Genomic DNA, 18,478 nt, shown 5'->3' on the forward strand with positions numbered 1-18,478 from the left:
AGCTCCCCATTCCCAGGTTCCTGGGGATTGGATTTGGAGTCAGAAGTCCTGGGTCCAAAATCCATTCTGCCACTTACTACCAGTGAATTTGGCAAATCACTTCATGTCTATGGGCCTCCGCTTTCTCACCTGTAGAATTAGGTCACTGGAGTAGGTGATCACTAAGGGCCCTTACCCCTCTAAAGGTATGATTCCATGAACTACCAGCTAGGTAGGGGTTAGCGTAGGGTCCCTAACTGAATGTTGAAAGCAACGAATGATATCACATATGTTAAGATAATTTTATGGTTGTGACTTAAATCTAGATTTAATTGGTTGCCAAGGGAAATCTCAAATAAAATACCCAAGTCAGTCTGGAAATTTATGGTAATTTAATTAATATAGAGGGATGGAATTTAAGGAGAAAGAGAGAAGAGGATGAAGATGAGAGGCTTCTAAGAGGATAAAGTTGGAAAGGAAAGAAGGAAAACTCAGCCAGAAACACCACCGAACCAGACAATAGCTTGTAGCCATGCTAAGATGCTGAAAGGCCCAGCATGCTGCTATCAGCCAACTCTCCACCACAAAAAAGTGCCAGAGAGAGGAAGTGACCCAAATATATAGATCTTTCACCCTTGTGTCTCCTCCTCTAAATTTTCACATCTACCAGTCACATCAAAGGCTTTTCTCCAGGACTGCCCATACTTTTAGTTCTCATCTTCTTTTGATTAGATTATATCTTTAGAGTTACTTAACACTTCTTTGTTAAGTTCACCTTTTGTGAGTTACTTAACCTTTTTTGTGATTAATTAAACCTTTATAGTTACTTAACACCTTTTTGCATTAAGATCTTAAAATAGACTTAGCTTAAAGTTCTAGTTTCACTATAAGGTAAGAGTTAAGTACCTTCATTGTTCAATCAGGAGATTACAACTTTATCTTCCCCTAAAGTACAGTCTAAGTAGGGTGGAGTAATTTAAAGTTCCCAAGACATTCCTGATTTTGTTGAACTATCTTTATTGTTAAAGTATCTTCATTGTTAAAATCAGGAAATAGCTAAATCCAATCTTCACACATAATAATGAAATTCAGTATATCTCGACAGATAGGGAACAACCAGTTCTAGACATGGGAGTCATTTTAGAATAAACTGTCAGTGTAGTCAGGCCAATAAATAGTTACAGGAGTCAATTTAAAGGAGTAGCTGGGTGACTCAGTAGATAGAGAGTCAGGCCTGGAGATCGGAGCTCTTGGGTTCAAATGTGGCTTTAGATATTTCCTAGCTGTGTGACCCTGAGCAAGTCATTTAATCTGAACTGCCTAGCCCTTACTTCTCTCCTGCCTTGGAATCAATACTTAGTACTGATTCCTAGACAGAAGGTAAGGTTCGTTTGTTTGTTTAATTGATACCCAGCTAGGAAGTCTTTGAGGTAACATTTGAACCCAGGACCTCTGGTCTCTAGACCTAGCTCTCTCTCTCTCTCTCTCTCTCTCTCTCTCTCTCTCTCTCTCTCTCTCTCTCTCTTTCTCTCTCTCTCTCTCTCTCTCTCTCTCCTGAGTCACTTAGCTGCCCCTACTTAGTATCAATTCTGACAGAATTTTTTTTAAGAGTCAATTTAAATATGAAAATAGGCATTGCATGATAGCACATGTATAACCTATATCAGATTACTTGCCATCTCAGGGAGGGGAAAGGTGAAGAAAGGAGAGAATTTGGATTGCAAAATTTCAGAAAACAAATGTCCAAAACTATTTCTACATGTAATTGGAGAAAAAAAATACAATAAAATATTACTGGAGGAAAAAAGGAGTCACCTTAAACATCAAAACAGGAAAATGGATAAAGTCAAGGAACCTGGACAGTTTAAACACAATTCTAGTCTCAAAAGCACCCAGGGTCCCAGCCTGAGGAGAGACCACTAACTTAACCCAGTGTCCACAACTCATAGGCTCAGCCTACTGAGCTCCTGAGTGAATACCACTTCTTTCAGTTTCTCAGCATGAGGGGTAGGGAAGCAAGTAGGTTAGAGAAGGAATAAGCATTTATATAGTGCTAAGAACCTAATAAATATTACCTCCTTTGATCCCATTATTTTTATTTTGCAGTGGAGGGACTGAGACAAACTGAGGTTAAGTGATTTGCCCAGGGTCACACAGCTAGCAGAAAGGTGGTCTGGTACTGAGCTTGAACTTGGGTTTTCCTGACTCCCGGTTCAGTGTTCTGTCTACTATGCCACCAAGATGCCTCTGGTTGGGTTAGGACATAGGCAGCTTGGTGGTTGGGCTAGAGCTCTGAACTTGGAGTCAGCAGAGACCTGGGCTGGAGTCCTGCCCTTGTCACTTTCCTTGTTGGATGACCACAGGCAAGTCTTTCAGTCTCTATGAGGCTCAATGATGTGCAAAATGGAGATAACAGAGCCTGTGGCAGCTGCCTCATAGGGTCATTGTGAGGATAGAATGTCCTTATGTGTATAAAGTGCTTTTCAAACCTAAAAGTCCCATCAAAGTGTTAGTTATTATTAGGCTCATCCTGCCCGGAGACAACTCCATCTTGAACTCAAATTGAACATGCTCTAGACCCAATTTATCACCTTTCCCCAAATCTCTCCCTTTCAGTTTTGGGGGATGAGAGTAGGAAGTGGAGTGGGGGTTGGATGGTCTGGGTTTTAATGTGATTAAGTGGCTGATTATTTTTCTAATACTGAACCATCCTTGATCACAATGAATGATTTCTTGGATAAATCACTGTAGTCTGATAGGAGTTTGTATAAATTTTTTAAGTCAATATTCATTGGTGATATAGTTTTCTTTTTATGTTTTATCTTTCCCTGATTTCAACTTTATCTATTTATGTATTTATCTATTAAAAAGATAATAAAGTGCTTTCTTTATCAATTTTTGAGAATCATTTGTAAAGTATGTTCTTTAAAAGTTTGATAGAATTCCTCTGTGGTTCCCTTACCTTATGCCTTAGTATCAATTCTAAGACAGAAGAGTGGCAAGAGTTAGACAAATGGGGTTAAGTGACTTCTCCAGGGTCACACAGCTAGGATGTGTCTAAGGTCATATTTGAATCCAGGTCTTCCAGACTCCAGGCCTGTCTATCTGCTGTGCTACCTAGCTGCCTCAGTAGTTCTTTTCCAGTTAGATCCATTTTCTTTACCGAGTTACTTAAAAATCTCTTGCTTTTCTTCTGATAGTTTGAATAATTTATATTTTTGAAGGTATTCCTCCATTTCTTTTGTGTTCTCAATGTTATTACCCTATAACTGAGCATTATGTATCCTGATTATTGTTAGTGTTTCTTCTGATCCTGCTATGACTTCACTTTGATCATTTGCTATTTTATTGATCTATTTTTAAAAATTTGATTAGCTTAAAGTTTATCAATTTTTTCAGTCAGCTTTTAATTTTTTAAATAATTTCTATTGGTTTTTATTTCTAATTTATCTATTTTCCCTCTATTTTTTAAAATATCTTCTCTTTTGTATAAGTTTACTTGTTGGCCTTTTAAAATGCATATTCAGTTCAATAATTCCCTCCTTTTTATTTTGTTAATGTTTTTTATTTGTTAATACTTAAAAAAAAACTTTGTGAGGGTCTTATATTTCCCCTGAGGATTGCTTTAGATGCAACCTAGAAATTTTGGTATGTTTCATTGTTATCATTTTCTTTTATTTAGTTGGATTTCATTGCTAAATTTCCATTTGGGTCTGTATTTTTTGTCTATTGTCTCTGAACTAATGACTATTTTTATTGTATTCTGATCTGAAAAGGATGAAGTAACTATTTTTGCCTTTTTACATTTGTTTGCAATACCTTTATGCTTCACTGCATGGTCAATTTTTGCAAAAGTTCTGTGATACTAACAAATACGTTTGTTTTTTAAGTCCCACTTAGAAGAAGCTATAAGTAGTTAAAAAAAAAAAACTTTTACCTTTTGTCTTAGAATCAATACTAAGTATCCATTCCAAAGCAGAAGAGAAGTAAGGGCTAGGCAGTGGGGGTTGCCACACAACTAGAAAATATCTGAGGCCAGATTTAAACCTGGAACCTCTTCTCTCTAGACCTGACTTTCATTCTACTGAGTCACCTAGCTGCCCACATAAATCTTTTAATTCTCATTTCTCAAGCAATTTGTTCAGTTTTATAACTTCCCTTTTCTTATCTTTTTGTTAAGACTTATCCAAAACTGATAGAGGTATATTGAAGTCTCCTGTCCATATGCACCTGCTATTGCCTATGTCTTATAGTTCAAATAATATTTCCTTTATGAATTTGGATGCCAAGACATTTGGAGTACAAGTTTATTACTGATATTGATTTGTTGTCTAAGGATCTTTTTTAGCCTAACATGGTTTCCTTGTTTATACCTTTTTACTTTTTTTGAATGCTTCTTTCTGTTTTGTCAGATTGCATGATTTCAAGTCCTGCTTTTTGGGTTTTACTTGTAACATAATATGTTTTTCCCTGTCTGCTAAATTTAATTTTGCATATGTTTTTAATGCATTTTTCTAAGAAGAGAATTTTAAATTTTATTTTCTTATCTAATCTACCCCCTCTTTTTTAAAATTTGATTTGATTGTTTGATTTATTCACATTTGTTAGGTTTATATTTTACTCCATCTGTCTCTAATACTGGGTTTTTTCACAAGATATAATTTTCTCCTTATTCTGCTGTAAACACAAAATCATTTTCCTTCAGTTACTTTACCTTATTCTTTTTCAAGGTGGTCTTATTCCCACTGACTCTCTTCTCCTCACTCCTGATTGCCCTCCTCTTCTCTCATTTGTTACTCCTTCCCCTTTTGTCTCAAAATATCCTCCTTGTGTCCATGCTCTCAGTTGTCCCAGAATATCAACTCCCCTATCCTGAGGTAAGATAAGTAGACTTTTGAAGCGATAACTCCCCCATGCCACAGCCAGGACAAGATCCCTATCTCCCTTCACAGACCATTTCTCTTCATCCATAAGAGTGAAGTTCTATCATTGAAACCCCCAGTCCCACCATCATGTTCTCCTCATGTTCCATAGGGTCCTCTTTCTCCTCAAGAGTGGTTTCCTTTGTTCTGCAATATGTATTCATAGATGCTGGAATTAATTTACTAGCTCTGGAAGCCATATTTCCTTCCCTTGTCAGTGTTTTCCTTGTTGATTTATCTGCTTGTGTTAAAGGCATTTGAGATTCCTTCTTCCTGAGATCTTTGGTAATTTCAGTCTCCCTCTACCCCCTTCCTCCCATTCCCAAATTTCCACTATTCACTTTCTGATGGTGGTTTCCTTGAGGGATGGATCTCAAAGCATCCCAACTTCCTCCCATACTGGGTAATTCACAGTTCCCTAATCTAGGTCTCTGTTCCAGGTGATTTAGGAGGTCAGAACTGCCCCACCTGAATGCTGTATGCTCTTTCCCTCAGGCTTAATGGAGCGCTGCATGGTCCCACACATAGTCTCTGCCAGCACCAGCAATTCAGAAAGTTGGTGTCACAAGGACAGAGTTTTGAGACATTAGCACTGTCCGGTTGTGACCCCTTGGCAGGCTTTTGCTCCTGAAGGGTTTTGGCTGTCTGTTGAAACCTGGGCAGATTTCTACAGCCTAGAGCAGGAGTTTCCATGGTACTAGAAAGAGGAAGAATGAACCTAAGGTAGGGAGTTGGGTTTTGTTCTAAGCCTGGATCCAGTCTCTGGGTCTGCCAGTGCAGTCTCACTGTCAGTAAGTAAGAGATAAAGGAGAGCTACCGAGTAAGATCAGGGCCTGTGAGGATCAGTTCATGTACTTGGAGGTTTTTTTTCCATTTGGATTCTGGTTGTCCTAAACCATGAAGACAGCTAAAGCTGGTCCTAATTTCTACTCTGGAGAGAGGTTTGATCAGAGAAAATGTCTAGTCCTCCACCTTGTTACTCAATGAAAGACCATGAACTCATCAACTAGCATCCATTTAATTCCAATTACATACCAGGCATTATGCTAAAAGCCAAAGATTCAAAGAGAGGTAAAAAAGGAAAGGAAAGGGGGGGAAAACCATTCCCTGCTCTCATGGAACTCAGTCTTGAGACAACATGCAAAAATGAAAAATAAAAACTATGTACAAATAAGATATAGACATGATAAATTGTAGATTATTTCAGGAAAAAGGCACTAATATTAAGGACAATTGGGTCAGGCTTCTTCTAGAAGTGGGGTGGTAGGGGAAAGAAAGGGCAAGGACTTTAAATGATATTTGAAGGAAACTAGGGAAGGTAGGAGATAGAGTGAGGAGAGGGGGAGAAAGGAGGAGGGAGAGACAGACAGTCAGATAGACAGGGAAAATATCAGGGAGAGAGAGACATGCACACAGAGAGACAGGGAAAGAGAGTCAGAGGGAGGGAGGGAGGGAGAGGGAGAGGGAGAGGGAGAGGGAGAGGGAGAGGGAGAGGGAGAGGGAGAGAGAGAGAGAGAGAGAGAGAGAGAGAGAGAGAGAGAGAGAGAGAGAGAGAGAGAGAGAGAGAGAGAGAGAGAGAGAGAGAGAGAGAGAGAGAGAGAGAGAGAGAGAGAGAGAGAGAGAGAATACCAGAATACTAGGCATGAAGAAATGGTCAATGGAATGCTTGGAATTGGAAAAGGAGTATCATGTATTACTGGATTACAGAGTATTTTGAAGTATTTTACATTCATTAAAGTGGATGAAAACTAGAAAGAGAGTTAGGGGCCAAATTAGGAAGAGCTTTGAAAGCAAAACAGGGATTTTACATTTGATTCTAAAGGTAATGAGTAGCTATGGGAAACAATCAGTAGTCAGGGAGAGATTGAAGATAAATGAGAGAGTAGAGATGATATCAGTAGCGATCTTTTGGAAAAGACAGAATGGAATGGGATCACCTATACATCATAAACTCTAAAATTCTTTAATCTGATCAAAATCTGTTACCATTCCACCTCTCTTTTTGCCTTGCAAGCCTAAAACCTGTTCTTGGCCCTCACTATTACTTCTAATTCATTCACCCTTCAGTTTCTTCCTAGATTCTGGCTACACTCTCCTCCCTTCCCCATACTGACCCTTCAGGAACCAGTTTAATTCTACATGTCTTCTCAGGAGTCCTTTGCCCCTTTGTCACATTAAAGATCTTGCCCTGTGCTACACCTCAGTCTTGGATTACTCACACCACCTGTTGTCTTTGTTTCTTACTCATAGGCTGTGCAGAGGTTTGCCTTGGCAAGAAGGGCTACCTCTTCTTTGAAACATGATTGGAAGAGAGAAAAATGAATATATTTGGAAAAGCCGCTGTGATAAGTGGGATTATGAGTCAATCAGAAAGATGTAAACTGATTGCCTTGCCAAAGTGAAAGCCCAGTTGATATTATTTGACCAATTTATAGTGAATCTGGTCAGCAAATTTTATTATTTTCTCTATCTTCCTTTAGCAGCCTGTGAGTAGGTGCAAAGGCAGCAGATGGTAGGAGTAATCCAAGACTGTGGTTTGGCCCAGGGCAAGATCTTCAACAAGGCAAAAGTCTTCAGAGAAGACAGTGTAGAATTAAACTGGTTCCCCAAGGTATAGACTCTAAATGATCACTCTATTGAAAATATTAATAATATTGAAATAGGTCTTGATCAATGATACATGTAAAACCCTGTGGAATTGCTTGTTGGCTATTGGAGGGGGGTAGGAGGAGGGAAGGGAAAGAACATGAATCATGTAACCATGGAAAAATATTCTAAATTAAATAAATTAATAACTGGTTCCCCAAGGGGTCAGAAAGGGGAAGGGAGGAGAGTATAGCCAGAGTTTAGTAAGAAACTGAAAGGTGAATGGATTAAGAGTAGTAGTGAGAGCCAAGAACAGGTTTTAGGCTTACAAGGCAAAAAGAGAGGTGGAATGGTAACAGATTTTGATCAGATGAAAGAATTTTAGAGTTTATGAACATGGAAATGGTGTATTTGTGAGTAATGACAATATGATAGATATGACCATCTCAATGGATTACTATAGTGGGGTAGGGAAGTAGATTATAGGAAAATAAGTTGAGAAAATAGGAAGATAACATGTTTAAAGGGATCTCTCTCTCTCTCTCTCTCTCTCTCTCTCTCTCTCTCTCTCTCTCTCTCTCTCTCTCTCTCTCTTCTTCCTTCCTTCCCTCCCTCCCTCCCTCCCTCTCTCTCTTACCTTTAGTATGAGGGCAGGAGTTTGAGAAAAGAGAAAGAAAGACTGTAAACCAGGTACTGAATTCATTGAGGAAGGAAGAAAATTCTTAGAGGTTGGTAGAAAATAGCCACTGAAATTTGATTGGGCAATAAATAAGAATTTACTAAACTCCAAAGGAAGAGAGATATACTGAGTAAGGTGGTAGAGGGGAGAGCCTAGACTGGCAATGGGAAGCAAGTATTTCAACTCCATCATCCCAACCAGTGAGTCAAGATTGGGATAGAATATAAGCGAAAGGTTGGGTAAAGAAGTTGTCATCAGAAGAGTGCCAGGTTTCATTGAGCACAAGAAGGTGGAGGGATGAAGAAAGGCAAAGGTTTAAGAGCAAAACTAGTTTTGTCACCAATGGAACAGGTATTCAACAGAGCAAAATGGAAGGGAATGGCAGCTTTACAATAGAACATGGGTGGCATCAAGTTAAGGGGCATGGGGCCTTGGGAGACTGAGAAGAGATCTGAATAATAGAAATCAAGGGTTTAAAATGACTAGTATGGGAAAAGAACAAAGAAGTGGTAGTATGTTACTTATTTACAAATGAGTGTAAGTTATTATTGTTCATATGGGCAGCTAGGTGGTCCAGTAGATAGAGCACCAGGCCTGGAGTCAAGAAGACTCTCTGAGTTCAAATCTGGCCTCAGACACTTACTAGCTACATGACTCTGGGCAAGTCACTTACTCTTGATAGTCTCAGTTTCCTCATCTGTCAAATGAACTGGAGAAAGAAATAGCAAACCACTCCAGTATCTTTGCCAAGAAAACTCCAAATGAGGCCATGAAGAGTTAGGCATGACTGAAATGACTAATGATTGATTTTAAATCTACTCTCTCCTGACTCAGTCTAGGGTTCTTTCCACTAAAACATGTTGCCTCTCCTTTAATACTGTATATTACAGTTTGTGTTGATGTCTTATCACTGTGTTGGCAAACCTATGACATGAGTGCCAGAGGGGACTGCTCCCCTCCCCTTCTCCACCTGACTGAGGACATATCTCATATGACCCACCCTTCTGCCCAGCAGTCTTATGGGACTACTTCCTACCTTCCCGTCTTGGGTAAGATGGGAGACTCACATGTGGTGTAAAGGTTGCAGGTTGGGTACTCGTTCTCTAAAAGGTTCACCATCACTGTCTTATCCCCTACTAAACTGAAAACCTCAAGAGGGGGAGACCTTATCTTATCTCACCCCATAGGCAAGAGACGTGCTCTTGCACACATAGCTAATAAATGCTGAAAATGAATATTTCTATTTCTGAAGGCTTTAACATTTATGAAGCACTTCTCTCCCTAAGGTTAGTATTGTGATTCCCACTTTGCAGATGAGGAAGTCATATCTATAAGCATTTAAGTGTCTACAAGAGACTGGATGCAAAGTGGCCAAGTGGATAGAGTACTGGGCTTAGAGTTAGAAAGACCTAAATTCAAGTCCAGTCTCAGACACTAACTAGCAAGTTAACCCTGAGCAAGTCACTTGATCTCTCTTTACCTCCGTTTTTCCCATCTGTAAAATGGGGACAATAATAGCATCTACCTCCTAAAGTTATTGTGAGGAGGGTCAAATGAGATAACAATTATAAAGTACCTGGCCTAGAGCAAATTATATATAGATGCTAGCTATTATTATTATTACCCTTCACAATCTGTCCCCATCCTGCTTTTCCAGTCTTATTACACCTTATGTCTAGTCAAATAAACCTCCATGTTGTTCTTCAAACTGAAATTCTGTCTCTGTTCCCTATGTCTTTGCAATGCCAGGAATGCCCTTCCTCACATCACCTCTTCTAGGAAGCTTTGTTTTCCTTCATCACTCACCTGGACTGCCACCATCTGTGAGGCCCTTGCTGGTCCCCTGAGCTATTAGCATCTCCCACCCTAAAGACTTTGTATTTATTTTGTATCTATCTAGATAGGTGCCCTGAATTTTGTCTTCCCAACTAGAATGTAGGCTTCTTAGCACAATGACTGGTTTATTTTTGCTTTGGTCTATATATAATAGGCCCTAAATAAATGAGGATTCATTGATTGAAACTATGTGTATACCTTGTAAGTCCTGGATTTCTTATACGTGGAAATATCACAAAATAACACAAAGCACTGGGGAAGAATATCTACCTAACAGAAAGGGAACAGAGGGTACAATGGGATACAAAGGAGAAAAAGAAAACCAAATTTTTAAGGAGCTTACTAGGACAAACAACTGATTATAGAGAGAAGTAAATACAAAATAACTTGGGAAATTGTTCAGTTGTTTTTCAGTTGTGTCAGACTCTAGGTGACCTCATTTGTTTTTTTCTTTTATCCTTATCTTCTATCTTAGAATAAATACTAAGTGTTGGTTCAAAAGCAGAAGAGCAGTAAGGGCCAAGCAATTGGGGTTAAGTGACTCACCCAGAGTTCCACAGCTAGGAAGTGTCTGCGATCACATTTGAACCCAAGTCTTCCCAACTCCAGGCCTGGCACTGTGTGCAATGTACTACCTACATGCCCCTCTTTTGGGTTTTCTTGGCAAAGATACTGGAGTGGTTTGTCATTTCCTTCTCCAGCTCATTTTACACACCAGGAAACTGAAGCAAAGGGGGTTAAGTGACTTGCCCACGGTCACACAGCTAGTAAGTGTCTGTAGCCACATTGGAACTCAGGCCTTCCTGATTCCAGGTCCAGTGTTCCACAGTGCTACCTTGATGCCTAATATTTTGTTTTGTTGTGAAAAAATAAATGAATGACTGAAAATAGGGAAGGGCTAACTTCCTGTATAGACTGGTTGCACTGCTAGTCTCTAAAGCCCTGGGGGGTTTCTATAAGCTCTGGGGGGGCACAAACCCTGACTCATCTCTCAAATACCTACTCCCCTCCACCTCCTCCATCTCCTCATACCCTTTGGGAACATTGTTTTCAGAAGGAACAGGATTTACTGGAAGAGGCCTAACTTGGGAAAGAAAGGCTTTAAAGCAGGGCAAAGGGCTAGCCCCAGAATCCTGGCTTCTGGGCAGGGTGAATCACCCAGGTCTCCTCCAACCACCTTCCAGCTTTTTAAAGGGCTGTTGCCCCCTCGGAGGAGAGACCATTCCCACTCCAACCCTTCCAGCCCTCCCTTCACCTTAATTCCCTACCACCTTCCCTTACCTGGGATCCCTTCTGGGCTGGAGTCCTGAGCCCAGAGAGACCTCGGGAGCTCCTTGCGGGAGACCCCAGGCGCACCACTTCTTTCCTCAGAGCTCCAGAATAAGGCACCAACACTCCAGAAAACACCCAGATTGACCTGGCATGGCCCACTCGGTCTACCCCCCTTTTCACACCCACCCAAAGCTCCAATGGGGAGGGAGCGGGAGGACACCCCCCCTCAGGCGCCAGTTGGGAGGGACGTGGGTAGGGGTTGAGGTGAGGGTGGGAGCAGCAGTGGAAGTTTCTTCCCGTTTTAGAAGGTATAAACTCAGGGTAAGGGAGAAGGTCTGGGAGTGAATGACAAGGAGAGACCTATTTGTTGGCGGGTGGGGATCCGGGCGCGTCCCGATGGGAAGAGCGGCAGCTGGGGACTGGGGGCACCTAGGGCGCTCGGCTCTGGGAAGAAGAGAAGGACGGGGCCACTTACTTTGGGCCGATTGAGCCACTTCCTCACGGCGGCCGGCAGCATGACAGGACCCGGGAAAAGGGGAGCTCCCCAACCTCACCTGGGCCGCCTCACCTAGGCAGAGCCGAACCCAAGCTTGCCCCACCCCCGACGCGCTGCGCACCCGGCCCGCCTGGCCCGGGGTAGGCTGGCCTTAGGAGAGGAGGAGGAGGAGGAGGAGGAGACGACCCCAGTCCGGACCGAGATTGTCCTCGTTCCAGTTCCTAACCCCCAGCCGCCGTCAGCTGGGGGTTACGGAGTTTGGTCCCTTAATCCTAGAAAGTTAAAGCCGGATTGGGTTTAGAGATCACCTGGTCTGCCCATCTCTTTTTACCTAGGGGCAAACCGATAGGAGGAAGGCCTTGCCCAAGTAAGTGGCAGACTCAAAGCTTGGATCCAATGTCACCTCCCAATTCCCCCAGGGGCTTGGTGACCTCATCTATGAAATGGGTATAATAACGCTTGGACGTCCTAGCTCCCCAGCTGAAGTAAGGAAAACACTATAAAGTTCCCGAGTATTAAAGAAAGGGCAATTGTTGTTAACGTCGCAAGGTGGCACAGTGGAGAGAGTACCTTCTTAAATTCGAATCTGGTCTCAGACACTCACTAGCTGTGTGACCCTGGGCAATTAACTTAATCCTATTTACCTCAGTTTCCCCATCTGTAAAATAAACTGGAGAAGGAAATGGCAAACCATTCCAGTATCCTTGCCAAGGAAACCCCAAGAAGAGGTCCCTGAAGAGCTGGATATTACTCAAAAAGGAGTCATTATTCTCCAGATTATTCCCAATTAATTAGCTAGCTTTTTAAAGGGTCTACTACTATATGTCAGCCACTGATTAAATTTCAGGAGTGCAAATAGAGGCAAAAATTAAAAAAGTAAAAAAAGTAAAAAAAAAGTAAAAAAGTAAAAGTAAAAAAAAGTAGCCCTGCCTTCAAGGAGCTCATAGTCTAATGGGGTGGGGTGACAACATACAGACAACTTTGTACAAACAAGATTTAAATAGAATAAAGAGAAGGCAGCTAGATGGTGCAGTGGATAGAGTCCAGGACTTGAAGTCAGGAAGACTTAAATTCAAATTCAACCTTGGACATCCCCTACCTATGTGATCCTGGGCAAATCACTTAACCTCTCAATGCTTGGGTTTTTTCAACTGTAAAATGAGGATAATATTAGTCTTAACTTCTTGGGGTTGTTTTAGGTTGACTCACTTATGAGTGCTGCAAACCTTGAAGTGCTATATAAGTACTAGCTATTATTAAATTGAAGGTAATCTTGGAAGGCACTATAAGATTAAGGAGGACAAGGAAAGATTTTGGGGGGCGGGGTTTAGAGGGGTGAAGGGGTTGGAAACTTTGTTTTAGTTTTAAATTACTTTCAGGTCACACAGCTAGAAAATGCCAAGAGGCCATATTTGATCCCAAGTCCTTTCAACTCCAGGGCTGGCACTTGTCACTGTGCTACCTACCTGCCCAGAAAGGTGGCAGAGTGGATAGAGCACCAGTCCTAGGTTCAGATCTGGCCTCAGTCACTTAATCCTTAATCACATTTGCCTAGCCCTTGCCCTTTTGTCTTAGAGTTGTTACTAAGAAAGAAAATAAGAGTTTAAAAAAGAATAAATAAAGGCAGACCTTGGGGAATGGCTAAACAAATGATTAATGGAAAATTGCTGTGCTCTTAGAAATGATGTGTGTGGTGAATATGGAGAAGCATGGAAAGATCTACATGAACCAATGCAGAGCCAGGAAAACCATACACAGTAACTACAACAACTACAATCTCCAAGGAACTGAAGTTAAAGATCACCCAAAAGGCAATTGAGAGGTCCAGGTTAGGTATGAGCCAGCAGCAACACATTAAAAACAAGGAATTATGAAGAAGAAGCAGGGAAAGACTGGAGGAAGTTCAGAAGAGGAGAACCAGAATGGTGGAGGACCTCATTTCCATCGCATATGAGGCCATGGTGAAAGAACCAGGAAAACTGAACCTAGAGAACTCGTAAGGACACTTGATCTCAATCTTCTAAGTATTTGATGGAATGTCATGTGGAGAAGGGGTTAGATTTATTCTGTTTGGCCTCAGAGGGCAAAGCCAGGAGCAATGACTAGAAGTTGAAAAAGAGGTAAATTGAGGCTTGATAGAGAATATTCCAGGTATTAGGGATATTAGGATCGACTTCCTAATAATTAGAGTTTGTGTTTGTGGAATGGGTTGACTTGGGAGGTGGAAGGTCCTATCTCTTTGGAGATCTTCAAGTAGTTAGTCAGACAGTCAATAAACATTTATTAAGCACTCTTTGCCCTTGAGTTCAGAACCTAATGGGGGAGACAAGAAATGTTCAGGCGAGTGTATGTGTGTGTTAGAGATCATAAGCAGAGGAAAGGAACTAAAATTAAGAAGGATTGGAAACATGTACCAGAGAAGGTAGAATTTTAACTAAGACAAGGGAAGCTAGAAGGCTGATATACAGAAAGAGAATATTCCAGATATTAGAGGATTGTATTTTCCTTATGAAAGTTTCCAGTCTGGACCCGTTTGAGGAAAAGCAAGGATGTCAGTGTCATTGGATCATAGAATAATATGGTCAGTAAAAGGTATGTAAGGTGTAAAATGTCTAGAATTGTAGGGAAGGCCAAGTTATGAAAGGCTTTGAAAGGCTTTGATCCTGGGGTGAGAGTCACTTAAGTTATTGATGGATATGGGTTAGGCTAGAAGGTTACTGAAGTTCCTTCCAATGTTCAAATTCTGTATAAAAGATGGCATTAAAGAAATCTATGTTTGAAAGATAAGATGTGCCTATCTCTTCTGTGGTGGGAATTGGCATCAGCTCCTATGGATTTTCAAGAGCCTACTGTAAGGCCAGCTAGGCAGTACAGTAGATAGACCAGACCCAGAGTTGAGAGGTCCTAGATTCAAATCTGACCTCAAAAATTCTAGCTTTATGACCCTGGACAAGTCATAACCCCCTTGCACTTCTGTCTTAGAATTGCTTCCTGTCTGCCACCTAGCTGTCTCAGCTTAGAGTATTTTCAAATTTTATAGTGATTCTTGACACAGTAGCTCATATTTGTCAGCTTATTCTACTCTAATTTTTGTCTTATCCCCAGAAAGTTTTCCAGAGTTTCTATTTTCAGTCTGAACTTCTATTTCCCTTTCCAAATGTGGGCTTCTTTGGCATCTTGACTTTTCAGTGACACATGTCATGAAGAAATGTAACAGCTCCTCTGAGACTATTCCTCCTCCTCCTCCTCCTCCAACTACTGCTTGCAGGTTGAATTTCCAAAGAAACAACTATGTTGTGTCCAAGGTTGCCTTCCTTCTTGTGGTGTCATCATGCTTCTCCCCCTGGAAGTTCAGAACCTTTGCAGGACAGATTGCTCATCGGGGCTCCCCGGGCCTGTTCCTCTCCTCAGTTCAATTCTTGATGTACAGAGCTGAATCATTTTTGACCTGCAGAAATTGCACTCTCAAAGCTCTCTCCTGTCTCTAGGTGCTCCCTGATGACCACTGGGTCTCTTACTGAGCAAGGAACTCTGCCACAAGGTACTTTAAGATGCCATTGCTGAGGGGGCAATGGGTGGTTCAGTGGATTGAGAGCCTGGCACAGAGATGGGAAGTCCTGGGTTCAAAGCTGGCCTCAGACAGTACCTTGCTGTGTGATCCTAGGCAAGTCACTGAACCCCCATTGCCTAGCCCTTACCTCTTCCGCCTTGAAACGAATACACAGTATTGACTCCAAGACAGAAGGTGAGGGTAAAAAAAAAAAGATGTTATTTCTGAGAGAACACAAAGCAGTCTTCCACTGCTTTACAGTTAAGAACCATTCCCTTTCAAGGGTTGAGTTCTTCTTCCATAGTAGTCTCCCTTTTCTGCTATCAGGGTTTATACTCTTCGGGGCTTTCTCCTTCCTTAACTACCTGCTTAGAGAATATGTTTCCAAAATGTTTCAAAGACTCATCAGGGATATTGGTGATTTCTGGCTGGTTCCTGGGTAACTGCCCTCTCATTCCACCAATTTTGATCTGAGAACTTCACACTTCAGAAAGGCTACTGTAATACTGCCATTTCCTCTCTGATGTGCTCCTGATTTGTGATTTCATCAGCTAGACTGGGGGGAAATCAGTTGATGTCCCGATTATCTCCTACCCATCTACCCCATTCCACTATAAATGTCTTTGACAGGCAAGTTTTTTCTAGTACTTTTCCAAAGCTGTCTGGGATCAAATTATTTGAATCTTTCCTTTCTTTACATGGTTTCATTTAGTTTTGAAAACAATTAAGCGAAATTTAGCAAGGACCATTTCATATTATTGATGTAAAGGTGAACATTTCCATCATTATTTGACTCAAATTTAACTAATAGATAGAAATTGGATTTTAGTTTCATAAGTACAGTATCCACACTTAGCCCATCTCACATTCACACTGATGAGTTAGGTCCCCAGAACATGGTTGCTACATCTCTCCCAAAGTTCTAGAAGTACCCCCAGAAGGCTGGCTGGAGTCACCTTCTGGTCCTCTTGGCTCCAACATCCTTCCCTCAAGATTATCACTTTGCTGAGCCAGCTTTTAAGTATATTTTAGTATCATTTACTTAGGCAGCCTTAGTGTTTACTAAGATGCTACAGTAAGAACAGATGGTATAAAATATCCCCTCAAGTTTGTGACATTCAAGTAAAACCCAGTGGAATTGTGTGTCAACTACGGGGATGGGGGGAGGGGAGATAGGAAGGGAGGGAAAGAACATGAATCATATAACCATGAAAAAATATTCTTAATTAATTAAATAAATAATAATTTCAATTTAAAACAGTTTGTGACATCCTCTCTCATCAGCATATAACTGATTTTTAGGAGACTTGGAAAGAATATGTGACAAAGAAACAATGCAACAACAATAAGCATTTATTTCGCTGGGCAGGTGATTTTATTACTATTAGGGCAATGAAGAGGAGCATAGAAAGAGAGCAGAGAGTAAGTTGAATATGTTGGGATGATATTGTGAGAATTTATTTTTAGTGTATATTCCTGTGTCTAGGAACTGGGTCAGAGATATCACTCAGCCTGTTGCTTTTTGTATTTACTTTGTCTTTGGGAATCCCAAGGAATTTCTTCCTTTTTAGCAAAATTTGGTTAATAATCAAAGGGGGGAAAGGGTTCTTTTCTTGTGTTTCCTAAGATGTGCCTATGGGAAGAAGTAGATAGAATGATGGACTACCTCTTAATTAGCTATAACAAATTAAAGAAGTCTTGGTATGTTCAAAGGAACAACTGAATAATAAGCTCCTAAACATCTATTTATTAAGCTGCCTGATCCAGCTTGGGTAATCTCTGATCACAAAAGAAGCACGGAGACATATCTGTTATGATGATGGCTTGACCAATAAAACTTATATTCTTACCTAAAAATTAGTCTCTCGAGATAGTTTTAATTATAATAATATCCCTCCCCCCCCTCCAAAGAATTAAGGAATACAAAAGAGAAATGCGCTGGGAGAATAGAAAAGGAGAGAAAGTTGAAGGCAAATTATCTCATATTAGGACACATGTAAGAATCAGTAGAGTGGAAGGGAAGATGTGGAGGACAGGGTGGATGATGTTTGAACATTACTCTCCTAAGAATTGGCACAAAGTGGGAATAACATACTCAATACTCAAGGGTATAGAAATCTATCTTACCCAATTGGGAAATAAGAAAGGAAGATGGAACAAAAAAAAGGGGGGGGGGACAGACAAAAAGGAGAGGGAACACAAGAAGGCAAGTAAATAGAAGCAAAAACATTTTTTAACAGGAAAAGGCTGAAAGGAGAGAAAGAAGGATAAAAAGAGGGGTGGTGAGATGGAGGGAAACATATAATAATCTTAGGTATAAATGTGAATGGAATGAACTTATCCATAAAATGGAAGTGGATAGCACAGTGGAAACTCATTTAAAATAGGGGTATATACACAGAATAAAGGTAAAGGGTTGGAGCAAAATTGACTATGCTTTAGCTAAAGTTAAAAAAGCAGGGATAGCAATTATGGTCTCAGACAAAGCAAAAGTGAAAACTGACCTAAAAAATGACCTAAGAGAAAAGGAAGCAAATGACATGTTGATAAAGGGGACCATAAATGATGAAATAATATCAATAATAAACATACATACACCAAATGGCATAGCATCCAAATTCCTAAAAGAGAAACTACATGAGTTATGTGATGAAATACACAATAAAACTATATGAATAAGGGACATTAACCTTCCCCTCTCAGAATTAGATAAACCAAACAAAAAATAAACAAACAAAAAAATAAGGAAGTGAATAGAATTTTAGAAAAGTAGACTTGATAAACTTCTAGAGAAAGATGAATGGAATTTGAAAGAAATATACCTTTTTCTCAATAGTACATGACACCTTCACAAAAATTTATCATATAACAGGATATAAAAGCCTCACAACCAAACGTAGAAAAGCAGAAATATTAAACGCATCCCTTTCAAAGCACAATTCTAGAAAAATTACACTGAAGAAAGGACTGCTGAAAAAAGGACTAAAAATTAATTGGAAACTAAACAACCTTATCTTAAAGAGTGAGTGAAGTTATAAAAACTATCCATAATTTCATTAAAGAGTATGACAACATACCAAAATTTTTGGGAGGCAGCCAAAGAAATACTTAGGTGGAAATTTATGTCTCTAAATGTTTGCATCAATAAAACAGAGATA

The 18,478-nt window shown here is 40.4% G+C and overlaps 1 protein-coding gene across 5 annotated transcripts in view; it reads right to left on the minus strand.

Annotated features, from left to right (window-relative positions):
• LOC100031900 (lateral signaling target protein 2 homolog) overlaps nucleotides 1-18,478 on the minus strand; it is a 134,589-nt gene that overhangs the window by 16,423 nt on the left and 99,688 nt on the right. Inside the window, exon 1 of one of the 5 annotated variants that reach the window (XM_007474139.3) lies at nucleotides 11,750-12,130. The exons of 2 other annotated variants lie outside the window; for them this stretch is intronic. In XM_007474139.3, the coding sequence (XP_007474201.2) occupies nucleotides 11,750-11,791 (42 nt within the window). In that variant the 5' untranslated portion in view covers nucleotides 11,792-12,130. 2 more of the 5 variants (XM_007474137.3, XM_007474140.3) reach the window with 2 other exon arrangements.

Source organism: Monodelphis domestica, chromosome 1 (genome assembly GCF_027887165.1).
Source record: "Monodelphis domestica isolate mMonDom1 chromosome 1, mMonDom1.pri, whole genome shotgun sequence".
NCBI classification, from domain to species: Eukaryota; Metazoa; Chordata; class Mammalia; order Didelphimorphia; family Didelphidae; genus Monodelphis; species Monodelphis domestica.